This window comes from Manacus vitellinus, unplaced genomic scaffold (genome assembly GCF_001715985.3).
Source record: "Manacus vitellinus isolate BGI_N305 unplaced genomic scaffold, ASM171598v3 scaffold_5_pilon, whole genome shotgun sequence".
Lineage (NCBI taxonomy): Eukaryota > Metazoa > Chordata > Aves > Passeriformes > Pipridae > Manacus > Manacus vitellinus.
In genome coordinates, this window is record NW_021940682.1 from 13,346,900 (window position 1) to 13,373,097 (window position 26,198).

The 26,198-nt window shown below is 41.9% G+C and overlaps 1 protein-coding gene across 3 annotated transcripts; it reads left to right on the forward strand.

Annotated features, from left to right (window-relative positions):
- The first annotated feature begins 10,072 nt into the window (after positions 1-10,072).
- Positions 10,073-26,120, forward strand: TMEM263 (transmembrane protein 263). Of its 3 annotated transcripts, none has more exons than XM_029963489.1 (4): positions 10,073-10,118; positions 13,581-13,642; positions 18,263-18,332; positions 23,445-26,120. In XM_029963489.1, exons 3-4 carry the CDS (start codon positions 18,269-18,271, stop codon positions 23,729-23,731), a joined length of 351 nt encoding a protein of 116 aa, XP_029819349.1. In that variant the 5' UTR covers positions 10,073-10,118; positions 13,581-13,642; positions 18,263-18,268; the 3' UTR covers positions 23,732-26,120. The 3 variants fall into 3 exon arrangements, with proteins under 3 accessions (XP_029819349.1, XP_029819350.1, XP_017936075.1); XM_029963490.1 differs by lacking the exon at positions 10,073-10,118 and adding an exon at positions 10,487-10,544; XM_018080586.3 differs by lacking the exon at positions 10,073-10,118 and adding an exon at positions 14,672-14,791.
- The last annotated feature ends 78 nt before the right edge of the window (positions 26,121-26,198 follow it).

The following is a 26,198-nucleotide window of genomic DNA, read 5'->3' on the forward strand; positions in this document are numbered from 1 at the left end:
TGCACAGAACGATTGTTGAAATGATGTAGACAAATTGACTCAAATTAGTTTAGCATGGGCCATGCAAAGTTTAAGCTTGTTGAGCCCAGACACATAGCAACAGCCTCCGCGCTTCGCGAGGCTCCGTGTTCGAAGCGCTAGCAGGAAAAGTGGTATTCCAGCCCACGTTCACGGGGCTTGCTTTTGTGCCTGCCTGCCTCTTTTCTTTTAATTTTGCCTGCCTCTAGAAAGTCTTGGCAGAAGCAAGCCCTGCTGAAGACTACACTAGCACTGATAATTTTATAGAAGTACTTGTGAGCTTTAATGTCATTTTATACTTCCTTAATCTTTTGACTGTTACTTAATGACAAACAAATCCCCAAAGAAGTGGGGAAGGGGGGAAGATTAAAAGGATTTCGAGATTGTATTCTCTGCTTTCAGTCAAACTGTCCCAAATCCTGCCAACACAATTCTCTAGTGCCCTATGACACCCCTCCCCAGACCACCAGGAGTGAGTTTCTTATTGTATTTACAGTAATCTAATTACAACAGTTCTTCAATTCACAGCCAGCTTTGGTATACAGACTTTAGCAAGAACTCTCCTCTCAGTGCAGATTGCAAACTTTAATCTTTTAAACTAACACAGAACATGCCCCTTCCCCCAAAAAAATTTCTGAAATGCCTGTGTAAGCTACTAAGATGTGTTCTCCCTCCCACGCCCGCCAACGCTTTGCTTATCTTTTTGTTAAGTTTTTCTTTGTGCCAATTTACTGCCTAAGGTAATGAGAGAGTTCCTGAGAGATAATATTCTGAAAGGTTATAAAATGATGGTAAAAACAGGTTGCCTGTCAGAAAATTTGTTTTAAAAATGTCTCTAAATATGTGTAGTTACCTTAATTTTTTTTAACTTCTTCCTGCATTTTCTAGTTGAAGAAGCAGCTATGTAGAAGAAATATAGTCTGAATGTTTTACTTAAAAATGAAATAGTCTTGGCATAAAATTGTCGTTGCTCAAAGTCATTTGATGCAAATCTTAAAGCCAATTAACTTTATTTAGAAGAATCAGATGACAAAAGCAGACGGAGTTTGTACCTAATAAAAATGTCAAGAAAATGAAGATAGAAATTATTGTTTTACATGAAGCAAAGTATAAAACAAAAGTAGCATCCACAGTGAATTAGCAAATCGGGACATTCTTCGTGCATCATTGCAGCCATCTAGCTCTATACACAAGTATTGCACCGTTCAGTGTCAGTTCCATCACAGGTTTTTCTCTTACAGCTTTTACAGTAACAATGGGTTTACCAATTAATATCTTCAGCAAGTCTGAGGGAGCTTTTATCTTCTTCCAGTCTGGCATTTGAATTTATCAGCTCACATACAACCTAGTCTTGAACTCACTAAAGATAATAAAATCTTCACTCCTAAAGAGATTAGGAATAATTTCAGTCCAATATTACTGTAGAACTTGGGTCTTCCCCCGTACTGTGTTCTTTAGAAGATGCACAGAGGGCAGAAGTAATGTATGCTCATGTTACATTTATGAGTGTTCCAAATACTCAGTTTGTCCTTTGGTGTCTGGTTGGTTGGTTTCTGTGAGGCTTACCAATCATTTTGCTTTCTAGTAGGTTATCAGCAGTTCTTGTCATGTCAGAGTTGTTTTAATATTTAATTCCTCCTGTTGAGATACATTGCTGTGTAAGCTGAAATGAGTGGACAGTCAAACCTCAGCTATTTCCTAGTATTGTCTGTGAACCTTGAAAAACTGGGAACATAGTAGTGTCTTTCTGGTCTCTTGAAAAACTGCTTCTAATGTGCTTTGGTGCTGTTTTCCTCCAAGCAAACTGTCCATGGTAATCCTCAATAAATGCAGCAATTATTCAGTTTGTAAAATCTTTAGGTTTCTAGATAATGTGTATGCTCTGCTCAATCCAAGGAACTCAGAATAATTAAATAGCTTTGAAAAGTTCATATGAAAGAGATAGCAGCTGCTTGAAAACCTCCAAGCTTTCACCAAAGTGTTTTGGAAATGACAGATTGTACGTAGTAGTTAATTTCTGTGAAATTTGACTTCAATTTTAATCTCTGGGATAATAGATCTAATACTCACAGTCCAGTAATTTATCAAGTTGGACAAGGTACAGGAAATACTCCTAGCCTTATAAAAACAAAGTTCATTACCAGTTTGGGAGATATTCTCATATCAGGGACTCGGTCTCTATCGAGGGGGAAGATGCTGCATTGTGAAGTGCGGAGCAGGGAATCCCGAAGCGTATGAATGCCATCTGCTGGCACTAAAAAATATGACCCTCCACCTACCTTGAAGGCGGGTATGGAGCGCCAGATCTCGATTCTCGGATTGGCATGAGCCAGTCACGTTATTCCATATATAAACTCACGTCAGTACAAGAAGAATTAAATTGCAATCATATAAACCCTCCTTTAATGGGTATCTCTGTGCCTGAGCATTAGGTTTGTTTAATGTTTTATGTCATTTGGGCTTAGCTAGATTAGGAATAAAAAGACATCTGTGCTTGCAGCTTTGCTAAATATCATGTTTAGATGGACTAATCCTCATGTAAGTTTATATCCATTACACTGTGGTTTTATTGTTTTACATGCAATGCTGCACGGAAAGGGTTCTCCCAGCAAAGCCAGGTTTAGCCCGGGCGATTTCCTCTCTCTGGGTTCATAACCAGCTTTCCTTTTCAGGGCAAAAATCAGGCTTGCTCCAGAAGGGAGTCTTGGGAGAATGAACTGCCCAGGAGGACCTAGGGGTGAAACACAGAGCAACCCAACCAGACAGAGAGAAGCCCACACTACTACAGGAGCTCGTAGCCTCTGTGAAATTCTTGGGGTTCAAAGTACAGAAAACAATAATTAAAAAAAAAAGGTGTATTTTTAAAGCAGACTAGAGTCCAACAATTTGCACAGGTCAAATAATTATGAATTTTAGAAATATTTCATGAGTATTTTAAGGTCTATCCTTTCAGCACACTCCTTCAGGAACTGGTAGTTCAACCTGGAGTATGATGCTAAAAGGTAATCTCTTCCTGAATACAAGCCCATGCCTTGTATCGCTGCTGGCAGAGACCTGTAACCCATCTACCTTTATCGTGATGGGACAAAAAATCAGGAAATAAAAACTAAGTATGAGCCCTCACCATGGCTTGTCCATCTCTTCTGGGCTGATCTCAGAGTCCAGACGGGGAGGTGAGGTTCCTGAGTTCACCTCTAGATTTTGACTGAGCCAGCTGAGTGTGGGCCCTGCTCTTTCTTAGCTGCTCATGTCTGGCAGGAAAGCTGGCAAGAAATAAACCCAACCTGTCCTCTCATTTCTTTTTTTTTTTTTTGTGAGACTAAACCAGAGAAACAGCCGCTGACTAGGGACTTTCCAGCTCACACATCCAGTTCTTTGAGGAAACACCAGATCTCAGTTGAAATGCCCTTTATCACAGCAGTGCAAGGTACAACCTTTCCAAATTTGACACAGACCAACAAACACAGAGAAACTGAAAAATACAAAATGTCAAAGGGATTTGGCTCCTGAGCTGTTTAGATTTATGGACAATTCATTCTCTCTCTCCATAGCATTGTTCCAGACAATAAGAACTGTAAGATGTCATGGATGGAACAGCTGTCATGGGAACTTCCACTTGGGGGGAAAGTATGTAACCAAGGTGTGTGATTTAATCTCTGTAGAAATGGGAATGATTTGAGTGGTTTTGCTTGGAAGTATTAGGCTGAATTTAGAGAGTATGTTTACAGTTTTTAATCAGAATTATCACACTGTCATTTCGTAATCAATGAGTAGTCAGAACATTCCTTTGTACATGTTTGATTAATTGTCTTGGGTCTATCCATGAAGAAATGGCACCACCTCCCTCATACTCCCCATAATGCACAGTGGATATGATACACTGTATTTTGTCCAAGAATGGTCCATTCTTGTGAGGCTTTACCCTTTCCATGATTCATCTCAGAAAGATGTCTTCTCTTATTTTTTACTTTTTTTTTCTAGGTACTTCGTGTTGCTCAGAAATGACCCAAAGCTAAGCAAGCTGGGAAGGCTCTCATTATCTAATGCCTGAGCGCTGAAACAGGGTCAGAACCAACAGTGCAGCTAATGATGGCAAGTGGTTAATGATGGGTCAATGAAGGGATATGACTAATGAAGGGAAAAGGATTGCAGAAATGCAAAGTCACTGAGTGCACTGTATGGCAGATAAAAACTCCCTAAGTCCTTGTAACCCCAAGCCTACAGTCATGTTTTCACCCTCCCACTCCCTTTCCTGGTAGCACAGCAAGAATTTCCAAATCACCCATGGTAGGACCTGGCAAAGCTGCAACTCCCACTACACGAGTTCAGGCTGACCACACACACCCCCAGCCTCTGTCTGCTCCATGGGATGTCAGAGAGTTGTACTGGCATGTCCTCTAAGCAAGGACAGCAATCCCAACAATTCTTTAAAACAAAAAGGAGTTCTGTGTCTTCTCCAGACTGTTAACTGCATTACAGGAGTGAGTCAGTGCTTTAAAATGCAAGTAATTAATAATTACTCTCATCATCACTGCTATTATTTTTATTCCTTTTCTTTAAGGGAAAAAGCAGTTGAAGGAGAGGGTTTGATTCAAAAATCAGGAGAAGGAAGGAAACTATATTCCACATACTGAAGAAGGGTACAAAACCATTGTGCAGAATCTAGATGTGGTTGTATACAGGAGTCTAGGGTTTGTGAAACCATGTGATTTCCTTTACTTTTGAATGTTCCTTTCATTCACCCGATATGCCAACTGTAAGTATGGAGTGATCAGGCAGAGATCAGACACAACATTAGAAAGCTGTAGGATCACCAACTATTCACTCCTTAATAGTGTCAATAGGATCTTACTTTTTATTTAAAGTAGGTGACTTGTAGTTCAAAAGTGACACAAAGGTACTTTTTGTAACTTTTTCCACACCTATTTTACATCTCTGTGTCATATTTGTCTTTTCATTTGTAGGAATAAACACAATAACAGCAAAAATAATCTCTGGTATGTCACTACTGTGATAGGCACAACTTGAGAACAGGGCAAGCTGCTGGCTCTCTTGACTTAGAGCTAGCATTGATCAGACCATTTACTAGAACTTAAGACAGACCCTGGGGTGGTTTACTGTTATGCTGCTACCTCTGGAAGGTACCAAGAGTACCTGAAAGCACTTGCTTATCTATAATCTGATAATTAAATAGCTGTAACTAGTCTGGAGATCTCTGCCTGATTTTTCAAATGCTTGTGTGTCTCATCAGTCCACTGGGAAGAACAAGGAAGCAGAGCAGGGAGTTGAATGTCTAATTAAACAGGTGAAAGGCAGGTATCCAGCTCTGCAGAGACATCTTGGGAGAGAAAAGCAAGGAAAGAGGTGCTCAATGCCTTTACATGCCTGGGTTTTATCTTTGGTTAGTCGTAACCTCAAAAACATGGAAGAACTTCTTGCTGCATATATCTGTAAATCTGATAATGTTAATAATGTTAATAATGTTTTATTTCACAACAAAAATGGGGGCATGGTAGAGATAGACTTGAGGAGTGACTTCATGCTTGGCACAGCGTATTATTTTAAATGTCAACCTCTTGGGGAAGGTTCCCATGCCAACAATTTTCTTCAGAGGTTCGACACTATGAAAGTGGGTGAACACATACCCAACTGATAACTCATTCAACCTTCCACCTTCATAAAACAGAGCAAAAAGTCTTACAAAAACACACTAGTAAGTAGAGCACACAGCTGGGAAACAGCAAGAAGGACATTTTATTTAAAAATTAATAACAAAAACCAAAGCGTCACAAAAGAGCTGCTGCATTTCTATGCAGCATGCCACACCTAGGAGATTAAACAGAAATATTATCATCTATACCTATTTATTCAAGGCAGGGATCTGACCTTTCCAGGCTCATTTGTTTCAGCAAACTTTGCTCATGCTACTCATGACTGCTCGTATTCACAGGACTTGCAAGATTAGAACATCAAATAACTGCTGATAATACAAAGACAGTGTAAGACAGGAGGAACAATAGTGTTTCTTCTTATGTAATTATCTTTTTTGTTTCTTTAAGACTCTGAGAAACCACTTCAAATATTTTGATCAGTTTCCTGTCAAAGGTAAGTTCTTTAGTAGGCCATTGTACTTCTATAGATAGGAAGCTTTTCTGCGATTGTTGCGAATCTCAATTAATACATTAAACCAGGTACTGCAGTTCTACTAAATACTATTATTGTGATTATTTTATTCCATGTTTGTCAACGTCTACCCAAACATTTTCTCAGCTCTACAGAAGAAATGCCACCCTGCAGGTTGAGCAACAGATCCAGACTGCCTCAGGGGATGAGTGGCTTCAGTCTTGTCCCTTGACCCCAAAATGACACCGTGGCCTGACCTATAAAATGTGGACAATAGAATCTATTCACCTTTGTAAACACTAGGGCAACATATGGTTGAACAGTAGTATGTAAATTTAAAATCTTAATTAAACTGAGGCAGAGAGCCAAGTAATCACAAGACACACACTACTTGAAGCAAGCTCATTAATAGTCCTGCTGCTGGAACCAGTTTCTTAATGGCTCAGTAATGAGCTGACTACAATCTGCAAAACCACGGATCTTGATAATTTTTTAAGTAAATAATTAGATTGTAATAATGACTTGAACTTGTGTGTGCACATGTAACAAAAAAAACGATACCTCCAAGCACTTAACAGACTAAGACTTAAAATCTGTTCTTGCTTATTCCCAAATTGTATTGGTATAACTCTGAAGTCAGCTGTGTTACAGAAAGGAAGGAGGATACTCTGGTTTTTCCGTCAGTACCTGGCACTGTCATGGGACTTCAGTAGGATGTTTAATCTGTTACTTTCTGACCCCTCAATCAAAGATGTTGCACAACCAACATTGAGTTTCTTCCCTTGCATGCTCCAGTCACCCCGTACTCCAACCAGACAGACAGTTTCATTTGCTATGAGATGAGATGCACCTGCAGGTAAGGTATCATGCTTAATCAAGCATGTCTCTTCATATGCAGTGACAACATTACATACATTTGAGTAGGGTATCCTGCTCTTTCATTCCACCCTGGTTTTGTTAGTAGGAACGTTGGCCAGCAGCCTCACTACCAACAAATGTTGGATATTAATCTCCCTCCTTCCCCTCCTTTCTTCTTTCCTTCCTTCCAGCACATTATTAACCTAGGTCATCTATTCAGGGAACTCATTTTTAAGCCTCAAGATAGATTTATATTTCTAATTTGCAAAAGCACAGTCCTTGCCTAATCTCTCTCCATTACATCACAAGTATGGATCTGCAATGGAGATGTATTCACATCCATGGCACACAACTTAGAAAATGACACCCCATAAGGTCCATCTCCAGCCTTGGCTGCTCCACTTCACAGTCTCTAGGAATGGATCAAACGAAACAGCACATGCAGTATCTCACATTGCCTTCCTCATTCAACATGTCTCCTGTTTAGCAAACAGTTCAGCAGGAGTTTGCTGTCCAGTCACATGCCCGCAGAGTTCAGCAGACACATGCTCTCCCCACAGCTTTGACTTTTCACAATGTTTACCTATAATGGGAAAATGGAACTGCAAGGCCTAGGAATTCAGCAGACACTCATCAGATTTTCAATTAACTTCTGCACTGAGAGCAAAAGACTTCTTTCAGGGCTCTTTCCTACATCTACATTGAATCCGATACAGTAAAATCCAACTCTGGCTGCAGCTCCCCACAGATACTGCAGCAGTAGAAGCAACCACAATCCTCATAATGGAATACAAAACGTATATATTTTTACTTCAATTATTTTCTGCATCTATAATCATAGTGCATTCACAGACAAAATCTAAAACCCTATAATCTAAATGAAGGAACCACTCCTCCACCAGGGAAGACAGAATGTTGTATTTTTTCCATTTTAAAATTGTTAAGAAGGTAATTATATGCTATTTGCAATGAAGGAATGTTACTTATTTCTCAGTAAGATCAAATAATATAAATAAGTCTTGACTGAATATACCAACAGCAGACCATCTTTGAAACTATTTATAAAGGAAATGTTCAGTGAATGAAAAATTAAATGAGACCAAAAATAGTCATGATGATATCTCTGCAACCAAAACCTTTTCCTCAGCTTTGACGTTGGTTTAGCAAAGTAACAGGGACACTGCTCATTTGTTTTCTGTTGTTCACAGAGATGTCTGCCTGAAGTTATTTCAGTTACTACACCTGTTAGTGAAACTCCTCTGCCAGCGGCTGTGGTTTAATGAGGAAGTTGGTTCTTTCTGTCAACTCAGCAAAACACTTGACTGAGTCCTTCTGTGCCATCCTAAGTCTTTCAGAGTCTGAAAAGGTTTTAATCTCTGCAATGCCTTTAATTTTCAGTTACTAGGAGGCAAAACATTCTTCGATGCCTCATGCTGTAAAGTTTATGGGTGATTAACTCTACTACAGAAAAAATATTCAAGCAGCAACTCTTTCTGTTGCCACGAGAAGCTACAGGCACCGCATGCAAAGAAAACACTATGTATGGCTGGGCCTTAGGGCAAGGGATGAATAGCAGCTACAGGTAAATATCCTCATCTCAAAGATCAAAAAGGTGGCAACAGTTGTTGGCAGGGCTTTTTAGTACCAGGCAGGTAAACACTCTCTATAAACACTGAGTTCGGAGAGTCCCTGACCAGTCCTCCCAGACGGAAATCAAGATCCCAGAGCAGAACTCCTCTGAGCCTGTGTAGCATTTCCAAAGAACGCAAATAGTTCATGCACTCTGTGTGTCTCCCACGTCCTGGGAGAACCCAAGGGGTGCTCCCTACCAGACACAAGCCTTGCTTTTTCACTTGGATTCTCCCACGTTGGTGCTTTCACTGTTCAGATCCAAACCGAAGAATATGGCTGGTATTTGTTCAGCAGGTCAGGAATGCCACGTCTCTGTTACCAGCAAACCCCTCCGAGCCCATGCAGCATTGCTCTTATGGATCACATTGATGCACAAAGGAAGGAGGAAGTTTAGGTGGTATGCTGCCTATATTTTTTTAAACTCACAAAGCATTTCATAGGGTATGTATTCCTGTGCGGCTGAGAGTTCTGTTTCCGAACTCATATTCGAAGTACCTGTGACTTTCCTCTCTCCCTTGGCCATCCAGCACTTCCTTGTCTAACAAACTTGAAAGTCACTGTTCATCCCCAGAGATCCTTAGAGATGTACACGGAGAGGTCAAAAAGAAGGGGACGAGCACCAGAAAACTTGTCTTTCCCCAGTTATTCTCATTGGTGTAGTTACCTAGAAAGCCATGCCCACAAACCATGATGACCACAAGTTTATTCCCTACAGGCTGCATGTGAGAAGCTCTGCTCACTCGAATAACAGCTGGGATACAGGGTGCAATGTAAACATTGCTTAACGCAAACCCAGATCTTCGGGATTAGCGACGCGGCTTCACATCGCGCCGCTGCCCTGGGCTGGGTGCAGCTCCTCGCAGGACAGTGCTGCTCCGTGCCGCACGGAGCTCCTGCAGCCTCCCCGCTGTGCCAGCAGCACGGCCAGGGCGCCCCAAGGGCGCATCTCTTCACCCCGACTCTCGCCCGAGGCGCTTCCCAGCCCAACCGAGCGCCGCAAACCCATCTCCTGCACCGCGCAGCATCTCGGTCAGCTACGGCAACGCCGTCACCCCTTCCCTCCTGTCCTCTGCCCTGCCACTACCCGGCACCTTCCTTCGCCTCGGTGCCCTGGCCCTGCAGGACCCTTCGGGGGCTGCCCCGTTCCCCGCAGGAGGAAGGTGCCCCCGGGCCTGTGGAAGCCACGAGGGTCGGGCGGAGGCCTGCGCAGACCCCCGGGGGGCGGCCCCTCTGAAGGAGCCGGCAGGGACGTGCGGCGGCGGAGGGGGCGGCGGCCAGCGGGGCTCCGGCGCGGGCCCGGCAGCCCCGGGCGGGCAGGGGGCGGGGGCGGCGGCGCCCCCCGGTCGCCGAGGGGCCGCGCCGGGCGCTGGGGCGGGGTCTGCGGGCGCCGGCAGGGCGGGCGGCGGCGGGCGCCACGTCGGCAGCGGGACGGGCGGAGGAGTAAAGTCTGAGCGGAGGCGGCTGAGCGAGCCGTGACCCGCCGCGCGGTGAGTGAGGGAGCGAAGGAGGGCTCAGCGGCCGCTGCCCCCGGCCCCGCCGTCAGCCGAGAGCCCCCCGAGCGTCCTTCCCGCCGCCGGTCTCTTCCTCCCGCGCAGGAAGGGAAACTTGGGGCAGGGGGCGGAGGGGGCCCCGGCGGAGCCGCTGCGCGGAGAGGCGGGTCCGGGAGCGGAGCCGCCGCCCGCCACCTGCCCCCGGCGCGGGCTCAGCCGGCCGCCTTTGTGCTTCCTGCCGCGGCTCCGCGGGCGGGAGCGCCGGGCCGGGGGTTAGCGGCTCCGCCGCGGCCTTGGCTGCCACGTCAGGGCCGCCGCCCTGCGCCGCGGTGCCGGCGGTGCCTGCGGTGCCTGCGCCGGCCCGGCGGGGACGCAGGCGGGGGTCGCTGCCGGGCCGCCTCCGGAGCTCCGCCGGGCACGCTGGTACCTGCGAGGGGAGGACGTGGCGGGGGTGCGGGGCTCCGGCCAGCAGTACGGGGGGTGTGGCGGCGGCTCCTCGGGTGCGGGACCGGGAGCGGAGTGGGCTGTGCCCTGCCGCTGCCGCCCCCCGGGCCGGGCGCCCCTGGCTGAGCGGCCCCCGCCCACCTGGGAGGGAGTCGCGGTCGCCTCGGCCTCGCTCCTGGATGAGCTTGTTCTCTCCCCCGTGAACTTCTCCGAGCCGGGAGACGCTTTCTCTTGGGTTTTCTTCTTTTTAAACTTTGCTGTGTTCAGATGTTTGCTTTAGTTGTCTCCTCTTTGTTTCATCTATGTATCTTCAAGTCCAGCTCGATGGAGTAGGGTATGAAGAGTTTTTTTATGAACTGTAAGGGACCAGCCTAGTTTGCCATATTCACCCAGTCTAGGCGTTTATGTGGTGTGGCCTGGAAATAAAAGCCAGTTATTGTAGCCATACGACTGGTTCTGGTCATTGTGCAAAGTGCAGTGGCAACCTCTGCAGATGCAATTAAATGCTTCCTTCTGCTTGTTTAATTGGGCTGAAAATGAGAATTCTGATTCAGGATGTCACTCTGTAAGGAAGATAAATACCAAGTGTAGGTAGCCTGCTTCAGTGTGTCCACTGCTGTGCTTCAGGCAGCAAATCTCTGTATAATTGGAAGGCTACATACAGGATAACTTCATTTAGTATGTAAGTACTGGTTTGTATGCACATCAATTTTAAGACTGCTAAGTAAATACCATCCAGCACTTTTTTAGAAATCTTTTCTGTTAAACTGTGGTTAAATATTCTGTAGAGTTAGTGTTGCCTCCTCAGTATAGAAATGGACTGCATTGCAAATGCACAAACCGAAAAGTGGTCCTTGTCCAGCAAGTGACCAGGTCTAAATGTCAGGCAGGAGCCAACAAACAGGTGGTGGATGCTAGGGAAAAAACTCTTTATTTCGTTAGCAAGGGTGGCAAGGAAGTTCAGAAGCTGCTTTATCGCTCTGGCTGTTAGGTACTGCTGGGTTTTGTCTTTGAGGGCCTTCTGGAAAAGGAGATCTGAGACATGTGGAGGTCAGGCATTGGGGAAGTGTTATGAGAAATGGGGATGGTTCTGCTTCTGAAAACTGAGCTAGCAGGAGGTGGAGGGTGACAGGACTGGTAAATGGAGTTTTCATTGTCTTTCTGAAGGTATGCCTTCCACCTTGCTGGAATTTACCATTGAATTTCTAGAAAACAGTTTTGGAGGACTAGAAAAGGGGAATCCTGGTTTCTGCCACCTTTGATTTGGTATCTTGTGAATCATTGCAGCGGAGAAAACTTGATTGCCAACATCAGGCATTCCCCAGAGCCGCTTCTGGAGCCTGGTCTATATTTTAGTGAGAGCGATGGAGAAATACAATGTGGTAATGTCCCAGTCAGAGTTAAGGGGGTTTTTTTGCAGGAGATATAGCTCAGTTTTGCCTTAATTGTGGCACGTGTTTGTTTTTTGAAACAGACATGTTGCATTACCTTCCCAGCTGTGTACTGTACCTTCCCTGCATACTGTGAGCCTGTTATGTACATTTCTTATGACAAACTTAGTATCTTTTGGGGGAAGTTGTAGCCCATCCTCCTGTAGCCTTAGAATTAAGCTGTGGTTCACACCTGGGAACTTCTGATTAACTCTTTGTAATCTTTCTTTGCAAACTGTAGTCTTTTTTTTTCCTCTGAAATGGGCATGCTTGCTTCCAAGCCAGTCCTGCTGTATATGTAAATCTGAATTTTGAAACCTGGCTTTTAAACAGAAGGCTTGTTGAAATGCTAGCTATGCTCTTGGTTTTTAGCCACATGCTTTCTACATGCCTGGATTTGTTTTTTTTACTTTAGTGCTGTAGTGCATTACCTTAGTGCATTGACTCTTTCTTCTTGCAGAATTCTGCTCAGTCAACTCTGTCCCTTGCATTAACAAACTGAAAACCACATTTCCATGTCAGCTGTGCTGAGGGTTATGGCTGAGAGAACTAACAGCACTGGGCACAGTTACGTGTAACATGTCACAAGCCCCACTCCAAGGTGTAAAGCAGGGAAGCTGATATGAGGGGTTGTTTGTGCAGCTTGAAGCAGTACCCTGAAGAGCAGCCATTGGTGGGTGAACCTCTTTTGGCTTCATGCTTATTTTCTCATTTAATTTGGAGAGTAGAGCACTGTTTCAGAAATTTATTGCTTGAAGTATCATTTGCAAAAAATTTTTTTTTCATGTACTTGAAATGCATCGGGTTCATTCATAAATCTGCTGCAGCTGCTGAAAGGGGGAGGAGAGCTGTGCATGTGGCAAGGGTTGATTGTTTTCCATCAGCTCCATAGCCAAGCTTCCTAACTGCGTAGCTGGTGGACAGAAGGAAGACAGCTTTTTTTGTGGTGGACTGAGACGAGGCGATCAGTTTGTTTGCAGTTTTGTCAGGTGAATAGTTCTAGTGCTGTCTGCTGCTGCTGCAGCTGTCTGGAGCAGCATTATGCTGCCAGCTGAAATTGGCCCCATCCTTAGGTAGTTTCGTTGCTGCCTGCAAATATCCAAGTAGTGGCATTGAAACAAGGCAGTTTTCACTGGCTGCTGCTTGGGCCAGGTTTGCTATGCTGAGACAGAAGGGCTTTTTGTCTGTGAAGTCAGAAAGACATCAAGGGCATCAGCTGAAGCTCATGAAGTTACTCACAAGTCTGTAGTGGTTAGAGCCCACTTCTTAATAGAAGGCTAAAACTTTACAAGTTGCTGTTCAAGGCTCATTAAGTGGTTCTGTCTTAACATGGATTAGCATGCTTCGTAGCAGTCCTCATGGCAGCACATGGAGCAAGTAAGATTATCTCCATTGCCCAAGAACACAGAAGGCATCAGTGTTTCAGTGAGATAAATCTCATAAAATTTTGGCATCTTAAGGCCATACTAAGAGTACTTCTTCCATGCTGTGGGATTTGTATATGATTCCCACCATACACCCATGGCAGGTATGTGACAGTAGCACTGTTCCATCAGATGTCATTAACCTTCTGCCTTTCTCACAGGTGTATGCAGAATACTTTTGTGAAAACAACTAACTAGAAATCTTCACAAAGGAATATATTTGGTAAGTTTTATTTTAATCAGCTTTTATGTGAATGTATGTACGGCTGTACCACTACCTCTAGAGCTTCCTGATGCTTTCATTCAGGGTCTTATAACACAATCTTGTAAATAGCTCCTGAATTAAAAATCCTATTCTAAACAATTTGGGTTTTTTTACAACACTGTAAAACATTTAAGCTTTCTGTGTATTTCATATTCTGACAGTATGAAAGTGTGCTTTCTTTCAAATCAATTGGAAGAGTGACTTTCATTTTTACCCTTTTTAATATTTTTTTATGAAGGTTTTAATTTATTTTAATGTGTTGTTAAGAAAGATGAGAAGTTATCCCTTATCTCTTGAATGACTAGCACCCTCCTAAATACACGGGGGGAAAAAGCCCAGAAGTAGTTTACGTTTATTCCTGTTTGAAATCTCTTTTAAGATCTGGGTTTGCTTCCACTTCTTAATATGAGAAAACACAGATGAAGAGGAAAATTAAGTGTGTCATTGATAGGCTGGATGTGTGTTTCATGAATGAGTTCTACCAGGCTGCATGGAGATCCTACCTCATTCCGTGTGATCATTTAATGCAGATGTTACATAAAGCTCGAGGCTTTTCCCCAGTGACACAAGTCACTGTGAATTTGGCATCACAGGATAAAAATGCCAAAGAAGGATGTCTTTGCTTGCTTTCTTTTTTCCTTTCTTTTTTTTGGCCAGTCTTAGCATACTTTAAAGAAGATTTTGAAAAACGTATCAGAAAACTTCCAAATTTCAAGTTTCTGATAAATCTTTGCCTTGTTGCATATGCTTGCATTACTGGCAATCTGTGTGACTAATGGTTCAGTGCATATGGGGGACTTTGAATCTGCAGCTTCCAAGTATCCAAAGTTTCTTAACCAATAGCATGTCTGAATGGCCTCACTGTCTGCACAAAAGTCTTATAGTTGCACCTCCAGATCAGTGCCTTAGTTGTTAGCTGAGATGTAATCTCTGTTGGGTCTCATGAATTTTGCTTTCTTCTTCTTTGTGGGGATGCATCTTCAACAGGAAGCACAAACAGGAACCTCCTTAGGATACACTGCAGTCCCCCTGTGATCAGGGGGCTCTGATATAAAGTGAGACATCCGAGCCTGGATCTTAATTGACAGAGGAGGCATTGAATTGTAGGTGAGTCCTTTCACCTTGATGGTATTGTAAAATATAGCAAGTGGTATCTGCTTTTCTAACTCAAATTTTTGAAGAAAAAAATTATATTCCTGCCCTCTTTGCCTGAAGACTGGATGAAGTAATCTGCCTCTAAGTAGTTACTCCAGGCCTTTGACCTCCAGTCAGTAGAAATACCTCTAGTCAATACTAACCTTAAATCTCTGGAAGGGAGCCAGGTTTGAAACATGCTCCTGTGCCTAGTATTTCCTGTTCACCAGATATGCACCCTGTTTAGCACACAGGATTTTGGATCACTTTTCAGTCTTTTAAGTCTCCTGACATGTTAAATTGGATACAAGGATGCATGACACAGACTGTAAACTAGATATCTGAATATTTTCTGCAGAAGTCCTTTGCTAGATCTTGGTCTTGATCCTGTGATTCACTGGAGAGCTTCTACAGAAAAACAAAAAGACTTTTCTGACAGTGATGTGATACTGTTTTCACTTGCACTGATGTCGTAGGTGAACAGTGAGTAAAACCTAGTACAGGCTGGTTAGGCACATCTCTTGCAGCATCATAGCATCATCAAAGTTAGAAGAGACTTTCGAGATCATCCAGTCCAACCATCCACTGGCACCTGTAAAACCACCCCATCATACAGTAGTTTTCAACTTTCTGATCTGCAAAACCCTGAAGGCTCCCTTCTGTGTAGAACAAATTCAGTCCTACCAAGAGTGACCTATTTCCCATAGCTGCTCTTCTCAAGCCTGTAGTTCTCCATTGCTTTCTGGGGTCTGAGAGCAGCAAGTTAGCGGTGGCTGTGCTGTGGAAGATAGACCACTGTGATCAGTGTAATTGTGAGTTAAGTATTTCTGTTGCAATTGTTAAATCGTTGCTTTGCTCATTTAGCTTTGCAGGAGCTGAAAGCAAATCTAAGTGTCTGTCTCACTGGATTATGGAGAGTTAAGAAAGCGTCTTTTACCTGTGTTGTCTGCCAATCTTTAACTCTTTTCAATGAACAGGTCTGGTCTTAATTGTATGATGTTGTACCCTAGTACAACAGATTCTTGGGGCTTCATGTGGGCTGTATCTGCTGTCAGTGCTGCTACATGCAATACCTTCTTAATAGCAGAAAGTACTAAACCTTGTGTGTAACCTTGTGAGCGTTTCTAGTGTTCTAGCCGTGTCCAAAACTGGTTACTTATTCCAACTTCTCTCTGAACTTGTTGATGATCCCTGACAGTGTTTTCTCTGTCCTCATGAGATTAAATAATTTTGTGAGCCTTTGCTGACAGAAACATTTTGGAAACTCCAACAGGTAATTTCTTCTGGGGTTCTTTTAGGAGTTACATGCTGGCTAGATACAAATATATTAGTGGAGGTTGTTCTTTGTAAAAAATAATTTATCTCTTTACTCATTAGTCTCCCCTGACTCTGCTTTAAAACTCTTTTGGTCATTTTTTTTTCCATTGTTTGAATTAAGACTTAATAAGTTCTGAATTTTATTGTACTATTTTTAGGATTTCCCCTACTGCACCAAATAAACTCCTTCTAAATTCCTGACAGAGTAATCATCTTAATGACCAAAATGGCCACATGTCAAGTAGGAACATAGTTGCTTCATCTTGGTACAGAAATCTTGATCTGATAATATCAGGGCTATCAGTTTCTTACTGCATGTCTTCTCTTTCTTACAGTGCTTTATATTTTTGTTTCATGTGTTTAGTCTTCCAACTTGATGTTTTGCTACTTTACATCTTCCTGGTGAGGGGAAGAGGAGAAGAAGACACTGATCTCTCTGGTGACAGTGACAGGACCCAAAGGAATGACATGAAGCTGTCTCTACGGAGGGTTAGGTTGGATATTAGGAGAAGGTTTACCCAGAGAGTGGTCGAATACTGGAACAGGCTCCCCAGGGAGTGGTCACAGCACCAAGCCTGACAGTTTGAGAAGTGTTTGGACAATGCTCTCAGGCACATGGTGTGATTCTTGGGGCTATCCTGTGTTGGGCTTCAATGATCCTTGTAGGTCCCTTCCAACTTGGGATACTCTATGATACTTTCCTATTTCATAGCTTTTATGTTTGCATTTCTGGCTTTTGAGCAGTACTCATTCAGCATTTCCATGGAATTGGCCATCCTTGTAGTAGGTGTTTTTGCTTGCTTTCCCATTCAGCTTCATGTGTAAAGGTACCCATGTTTTCTGAGTTGTGAACTGATATTGGTAGTGCTGATTGTGAGGAATCTTTAATATTCAATTTAGGTTTGCTTCTCATCCAAAGATCTATGATTTAGCATGTGGGTGCCAGTTTTTACTGTGATGTTTTGACTTCATAATTATACTGTGAGAGTTTCAGCTGTTGTTTTCCAGGTGAGTGTTCCCACCTGCTTCTGTGTCCTCATTCCTTCTTCAGATCCCAGCCACTGCTTTCTCACCCAGAGGAGGTACAGAGGGATCTCAGCACAGCAAGAGAGGTTGGAATTATTTTTGTGGTGGTCATTGACTCCTGAAAGAAATGAAATTATTTAAAGACGTGCAGGGAGAAGGGAACTAAAAGGCCACTGGCAGGAAGATAGAAGGATACTGACTGGTATAATGCAACCTGTTTTTCCTTTTTGTCATCTTGATGCCTGCTGGGGAGGGAAAGCAAGATTAGCAGGAGAGCTCAGGAGAAAAGGCAGGACTTAATAACAAGGCATGCTTTGGTGGGGGAGGAAAGCAGGAAGGAAACTTGGACTTAGATATTGCTTTTTTCCCCTCCAGAGAGAAAACTCAGCTCAAATCAGCAGCTCCACTTACTTTCTCTGTGCTTCCCCTCACTGTCAGGGACTCCTGCTCTAGAACTGCTCTAGGAAACGGCTTTTGGTATAAAGAAATCTTTTCTGAAATGTTTTCATTGGGCAGTTTTTGTGTAAAGTTAAAGCAGTCTAGTTCTGCTGCTGTCACCACACGATTTATGCAGTACTGTGACAAGATAAATTGTGTGTTTCCGTTGCTATTCTTCCATCTTGTTTTCATGGCGTTTGTTCAAATTATGCTGCAAGGACTTGTTTCTTTAAGCTATTGCTTTCCAGGTACCTGCAGATCTTATAGGCATGCTGCTGTCATTTCTCTAGCGTCCACCATCTCTGTGAACATTTGGCTGTTCCTTTTCACTACATAAACATAAGCTGTTATATGGCAGAGGCTGTTTTGTTTTCATACTGGTTGTCTTCCTGATTGCTTTTCAAGTTCAAGATGTACTTGGTGTGGGGTGGCAGCTCTCACCAAGCCTGCTGATGTGGTGGAGGGCTCCACCTTGAATCTGGTTGAAGAATGCAAAAGCACAGATAAAAAAAAGAGCAGCAGTTTGACAGGAGCTGCTAGCTTATCTAGTAATGAAAAAGAAATTCATTTTCTGTGGAACTTAAACTACTTGAATTTTGGATTCGTGGATTAACTTATGCTTTGCCAGAAGAGATGTATAGCATATGTGAATTTCTTTTTTAGGCAATAATGAATCAAACGGACAAAAATCAACAGGAAGTCCCATCCTACCTTCATGATGAACCACCAGAAGGTATGTACTACTTTTCATGATCTGAAGTAAATTAATCAGAAGTTCAGTTCTCTCTTTAAAAAATGGAAAATGGATCTGGAAGCTTTAACTTCCATTTAAGTAACAGTAAACAAGCCAACCCTGTGTTGGGATGGACCTGGATTATTGTTCACTTCTGCATTATCCTGATTACAATAAGACCACTGAATATAACTCAGTAAACAGCTGTACCTATAAATTATAGAGAAGATGGGCAGATACTGAAGGACTTAATTTGCAGATTATTTTCCAGAGATATGTATTGGTCTAATGGGTATTTATTCTGTTCATTATGTGAGATGGGAAGAGCCCAGCTTCACTTTTGGACATCTTGCTGTGTTCATAGTGCTTGTGACTTTTTTAAAAGATGTGTTTAAAAATATGTAGAACTTTATTACCACTTTTGGAGACCCTTTTTCATCATGCAATTGACTGTGGTTCTAACTGCGATTCTAACTGCTGACAATCTCATGGTTTCATAAAAACAAACGTGCACTTGACTTCATTAATGCAGTGACATCTTGGTCTCCTGAACCAAATGAATCATAAATTGGTTATTAGATCTGCAGAGGAAATGCAGTTGCAAATGAGCAGAGCTCCTTCCAGGCTGTGGACTGGCAAATTAGTGAAGAGTCCTGTTTACATAATGTGACTGGAAGCATACTAGATCAAAAGCCATTCTTGGCACATAGGTTATCTATGTTGTCTGCTCTTACTTTAAGACTAAATGTGTTGGATATAGAGGTCGGTGAATCATGATTCCTCTCTGTTTATTGCTCTTCAGTTTATAACGGCCCTTTAAAGCTTTGTTTGTTGTTGGGTTTTTTCCCTCAGCTTTTATATGTTGTATAACTGAACAATTTACTTCACTCAAACAACAGTATTATCCACTAACTGCAGTAGAAGGGATTGAAGTGGAATAGCTCACTCTATTCTTAACAACTATAAGGCAAGAAACACAAGTACAAGAAGATGAGAGGAAAGGGAGAGATAGATTTTCATGGCACAGTGATTCTTCAGCTCTCCTATACTTGAACTTGTTAAAGTATCATGGTGTGAGGACAAAAAATCTTGCTTCTTAACTTCTTATGGTGTTGTCAAGATCTCAGAAGCATTTCTGATAGCAAATGCCAGAGTGGAAACTATGCCTTAATATGTGTTATCTTCAAGTCTAATTTTTAAGTCCAGGTTTTGTTTGCTTATTTGGGTTTTTTTGCCTTAAAGATCGAATTGTGTTTTATACATATTAAACCTCATGTATAGAAAGTGAACAGTGGTCTGAAAACTACAACCGATTCTTTGAGTAAGGCAGTGAAACAAGTGGACATTTTTTCTCTTCCTAGAATATTCACTAGATTTTCCAGATTCGGCATAAGAGCAGAATTTGATCATTGGTTATTGCAAAGTTTCATTTAAAGTTTACGATCAGTTAAATATTTTATTCTGCACATTTTCTTATTTCAGTTTGACAATAACCAGTTTGAATATGAAGTCTAAATAGAGGGAGAAAATTGATGTAGTTAGAGGAAGTAGAATGAAACACAGCTTATCTTAATGTAAACTCCATCCTTGAAAAGGCTTTTTCCTTCTGATTCTGATTCATATGCACTCTCCTAGCCTTAGGAGTTCAGTTAAAATGTTGGAACACCCTTGAAGAACAACTGGGTTGGAATGCTGTACAAGGCTTCATATGTGATACACTTACACCATCATAAAAAGATGGCCAAATGTGGATGGAAGGCTACTAGTTCAATGCTGGCAGGAAGATCATCTCTCTGAACAGGCAGCCAAAATACTCCTTAGAGGAAAGGCTCAATTCCAAAACTAATTTGCAGCTTTTCGTAAAGATAGAAGTAGTTCTAGTTTGTCCAAATCACGCTCAACAAGCTTTGTGCCCAAAGGCTTTAAAGAATGTGTGGAAGAAGCTTTTGTGCTCCTGCTTTTTGAGCAGTGCTATTCCGATGCTGTATTTTCCACTTTGCAAGCGGCGCCAACCTTTGCAACCGAAGTTCATTCGAACTCTTGTTCGTTGCTGGATTCCTTTCAGCAGGAAGCTGGCTGCCAGATAGCCTGATAGAGCCAACTCCCGGACAGGGAACTTTTGTCATTTTCTCCCTCAATTTAGGAATGATCTGGTTTACCTTCTTTTTCATACTGTTTAGAAAAAAGGAGGCCAGGGTTGTGTATCCTAGAACAGAAATCAACCGGCAATAAAACTTTGCAGCTGTGGGCGTTCATTAGACCTCATGGACAACGCAAACAGGATGGAAGTCAGAATGTGTCAGCCATTACCAAAGTTGTTTATACACTGTTGCAGTCTGTATTTACACTTGTGAAATAGAGTCAAAGGATTGGCTACCTGAAGTAATGTGAGGAAAAACACATTAAGATTACTTTTGTTTGTTTCTCTCTTGTTATTGATAAGTTAGTGATGATGGATCATTTCTTGCTGACATCAGATCTGATTCACTGAAATCAGCTCTTAAAATTCAATGTGATAAAACTTACTCCTGTTTCACCCTGATGACAATGAAGCAGTTAGGTAGAAGCGAAACACTTTCTGACCAAATCTGTTACAAGCTCTGTAAGTCTGGTCACAAGAATCCTCTAATGAATAATACCTAGACATTGGATTTTGTAGCAGGCTCTGCATACTCCTTTCCAAGTGTGAGTTCTAAAGGCTTTCTGTATGTACATTGAAATTCTGATCTCTGTGTGTTTATGTTGGCCATGCATTTTTGCTGGAGATGTCCATGTTGAAAGCTGCTGGCCTAGAATGAGCCAGCAAGGTATTACGTGGCTTTAAGTAAAAGGCTGTCATTTCTGTTTTCAGTTTCTGTTCATTACCTTTTCTGTTATCTATATCAATTTCTTAAATAAGAGACTACTGTAAGCTGGAAGCACTTCCAGTATTTTCTGCTCCCTTGAGCTGCACTGTTGTTCTGTATCCCTTTTTTCCTTTTTGTTAACCTTGTAAGAAATTCTCTCATTTAGGTGGCATCTTTTGTTTGAATTATTCCAGGCATGCACACAGGAGCTCTGAACTTCACACTTTTTAAATTAACTCTGAGTTCTGAGTTAGTCCTGGCATTATCACAGGCTCATTGGCAGTGCAGGGAAAGTTGTTCACCCTAGGTTTCATCTTGTAGAGATGAGTGCTGGGAGGTGACTCTTGGAAATTGTCCTCTGGATGCAAGTTGTCAGCAGTTAGGGCACTGGAGACAGACTTGTTCTGCTGACTCTCCTAGGGCATGTTGCAGTGAAAAGTCAGTGTGTTGACAGGGCTGGATAGAGGTCTCTGGTGGATCTAGATCTGATTTTTCTTTTCCACTGTGTCTCCAGGCTCGTTGTCCTTATCCAAGTATGTTATTTCTGCTGCTGACTCCCTCACCTCTTTATTTCATGTCTGTTTCTTCCCTGGCTCCGCCCCTTGTAGTTCCACTTGCTCTTTTTTTGGTTTCCCCTGTTGTTTTTTGTGAAAAGAGACAGATGTTAAATCCAATATGTTATCTACAGATAGCTAGAAAATAATTTTAAAAACCCAAATCCAAAAAACTGTGCAACTCTTAACCCTGCTTGTGTTCACTGGCTGAATCTTGCCATGGTTCTCTCTGAAACGTTTTTTTTAAGAAGTGGTGAGGTATTGACAAGAGAGGAGCTGAAAAACACTTACCTGAACAATGTTGTTGTGAAGAGCAGAGGTTTCCCCAGGGTCACGTGGAAGACACATTGCAGACAAGTGTATATTAGGGCTACTGGTTTATAGATGCAGTGACTGATATTTTCTTATGTGCTTAAATACCACATTAACATACTGTTTCATACTGCTGTTTCTTTGAAGATTGGATGATGCTTGTGCCATAGCACGGAGTGGAATTACAGTCTTAATTCCCTTCAGAGGCAAGGTGCATTATCTCTTAGGATTTTGATGCTTACATTAGAAATATAAAGTAATTCTGGAACAATTGGAAGGCAAAGTGGCTAATTCCAGAGGTCTTTCTATTACTCTAATACTTTCTATTGTTTTGAGGCTGTGTAATTGTACCGTAAATATGGAATAGGAAGTGACCTAGAAAGCACATAACATGAAACTGCACAAAATGCAGGTTAAATATAACATTAAGAAGAAAAATTCTTGTGGTCAATAATATGCAGAAATCCTACAGTTTGAGACTTGGTTTTGTGCATCATATTGAAATTTCTTTTGGGAGCCTGTAACTCTTGCTATTAATGCCTTTGGGGACCACTTTTGGTATTTAAAAAGCTTATTTGGCACTTGGACTTTTCACATAAACATGCCTCTTCTGTAGCCAAATTACAAAAAGACCCTTTTGGAATAAACTTAAATTTGTATACAGGATGAAGAAAGGAAGTGATACAGAAGACTTGGCATCAGTTTTGTCCTCATGCTTCTTTTGACAACTCTTGATTGCTCTCATTTGTAACCTTCTCTTTCCTCTTTCCTGACCCCTGCACAGAACCCCTGTAAGCACATCTTCAAAACAGTAATTACTAAGGAAAGAAGTGACCTTATCTCACAGTGCTCTTTTCAAAGAACAGCTCTTTGTTTAATAAACTTTTGCCTCTGTTTTACCAGGAAATTTTTTCCTGTCTTAGAGATTTGAACAGCAAGGTGGTGCTGCTGCCCTTGAGGGTCCCCCCTCTGTGGGTTAACTCTTATCATTAGGATGGAGGCCATAGGAGGATGTGTCATTTCTCCCCCATTATAAAGTCCAGAAATGAGGCTGATTTGGCCATGAGACTTTCCAGAGTCTAGGAAGGCAGTGGTACGTACAGAGGACAGAAGTTTATCGTGTAAGACACTCTGGAAGTCATATGCCTGATATTTTTAGACTCAATATTGACTTGTGTGTTAGAAAACAGCACTGAGGAATGTCTTGCTGCAGCAAAGTGTCTTTTGTTATTTGTAAGTAGGTGTTGTAGGAGCATCCAAGAAGAGCAGCCTGCAAGGTAAGTGTATGCTGTGTGCAGTGTCTGTTAGTCTAGAAAAGGAAATACTTATGAATAACTCTTCTTTTGAAAATGCTTTAATCATAGCACTGAGACTGATTTGTTTGTTGTTTCTTCCCTTAGGTTCACTAAAAGACCACCCGCAGCAGCAGCCTGGGGTACTTTCTCGTGTGACTGGTGGCCTCTTCAGTGTCACAAAGGGAGCTGTTGGTGCCACAATTGGGGGTGTTGCTTGGATTGGAGGGAAGAGCTTGGAAATTACCAAAACAGCGGTCACATCTGTGCCTTCAGTGGGAGTGGGTCTAGTCAAAGGAAGTGTTTCTGCTGTAGCTGGAGGCGTTACAGCTGTAGGATCTGCTGTTGCAAGTAAAGTGCCTTTAACAGGAAAGAAAAAAGATAAATCTGACTAAAACCAAAACTGAGACGTACTCAATTCTCCAGAATATTACATCAGTGGCATTAAAATCTGCTGAGATTGGGACCATGAGAAGCCATGTGTCTTAGACACTTTATCTTCCAACGAGTTGTGCAAGTAACTTGATTTCATCTGAAAAGGACAGAAGAAGCTTGGTTAGCACAGCGTAAGAAGATTTATTAGAGCCTAGATTGAAGCTTTGTATTTGGTGAAATGTTACACTTGATAACTATAGAAGTGAGTAAGTGTATCTGAAGGAATAATACATATTTGAATATTCATTTACTGTAAGTCTTCTGCAGTTTTGGACTAAAATGTGAACACAGAAACCTGGTCATCTCTGCTGTACCATTGATACAATGAGATGCCAATTCCTGTTCTCAGTGGTTTCCACATGCTCCTGCTAAGGATCCTTCAGCTGTGTAAAGGCATTGTTGGATATACCCAAACAGTCTTGGTTATGAACCTGTATTTTTAAGCAGCCTGTAAACTATCCCTGACAGCATTCTGCAAGCAGACTGGAGCAAATAGAACTGAAGGTTTGCAGAAATTGGAAATGAGTGGGAGATAGAAGTGAAAAAGATTGACAACATGGTAGAAGAGATCACAAAGAGTAAACTAACTTAATGCCTTATTAGAAAAAATATCTTTACTAGGTGAAGCTGTGTAAAGAACTGTTCTGTCATTTCAGTGCAGTTCACAGAATGAGCTTTAGACTCTTTACAAATCCTGATATCTGAAGCTTTTTGTCAGTTTTTACTGAAAATATTATTGCTCCATCTCAGGTGTATTTAATGATATTCATCTATCTCCTGCAAGTGAAAACTTGCTTCTAATAAACTTTTTATAGACACTAGAAAAAAAGATGGCTTAATGGAAACTGGGCTGATGTTTGTGGCTATCTAGCACAACTGTCTTACTTGCTGGAAATTCCTTTGTATAGTTGGAAACCACTGAAGAATTAGCAAAGCTGTTGTCTCAACTCCATGATGTGCCAGGTTGGCTTCTTGCTCTGTTCAAGCAAATGCAAGGAATTTTTCACTACATCTCTTTCTCATACTTTACATTTTGATTTTTGAGTAAAATGTAATACTTTTATTTAAAACAAACCAAAAAAGGTAGATGAGGCCTTAAAAAAAAAAAAAGAGAGAAACATCATTCCAGTAATTTGTATACTGACAGATTCCAAATATTGACACACCTCAAATGGGAACATCTGTAGGTCCTCTGCAACGTGTGAGGCTAAATGCACTTGTAAAGACACAGCTTGAGGTTGCCTTAAAATAGAAGCTGTTGATGATCTTTTATTTGTGTACTGACTTTGCAAATAAGTAACCTCTTTAGAAGCCCATAGAAGGCGTCTGTTCATGTCGTGTATGCAGTATTTTCTACAAACTTGTGTTCCTATGGAGAACTTGTAAGCTTACTTTTCCAGTGTCTGTGGTTGTACTAGAAGGATATATGGGGAGACTTTTTAAAAATGAAAAAAAAAAAAGAAACATGTCGCTCGTCTAAAACTTAGTCCTCTGTTCGTGGTTGTTGAGTGTACACTATGTCTAAATTATGGTACAGTAGTCACCCAATCTCTCTGAGCCATTGGTACTTCAGCTGCACTCTGTAACTAACAACTTTATTTTATATCAGTAACTGTGTGTGTTGGAAGCATGATACTCATAAGCATGGGAACTTGGGGTGCTGGGAAGAGCATCTGCCCCTTCTGTTAGAGGCACCAGCTGCTTAGTTCTGATCTGCTGCAAGGGTGTAACAAGGTAAGTTTATGCAACAACCTGAAGACTTCAACTGGTTTTTATAGTCAAAACCTAATTGCATAGAGTGTAGTATGGTTTAAGGGTACCAGTTAGCTCTAGAAATGAGCTAGCCTGGGTATCCAGGGCAGTCTAGCTGTGGCATATAATTTAGTATGGTCTACTCCTCTGCAGTTTCCAATGTAGCCATATCCTCAGAGTGCTGCCACTGAACTCGTAGGAGTCACTGTGGTATTTGTGACACCAAACTAAACCCTACCTGATAGTTTTCTGAAAACATGAATGTTGAACTGATCATACCCATTTTTTTTAATTATAGTCTTTAATTGTTAAACTATGAAACTCGCAGCAAAACAAGTGTGGTCTGAGATAAACAATGTTAGATCTGTAAAGAGCTGCCAACACTTCATTATGTTTTGTTCATAACATATCCTGTAGCTATTGCTTCTGAGTCTTGTAACTGAAACACTTTTACATGGCATATGGTTTTAGTTTTCAAAGAGCTTTGTCCTATATCCTGTGTATTTTCCATTCACTTAGAAATTTGCTTGATCTTAAGAACTTGGCCCGATTCTGTCCTGGCACTTGTGAAACATTAAATTGTTGCTGTTTCAGACATTTGAAAGCTTCCTTAGTTTTGTGGAGAAGGACATACTTAGGTATAAATCTTCCCACAGCATCGTGCCCCAGAGTGTC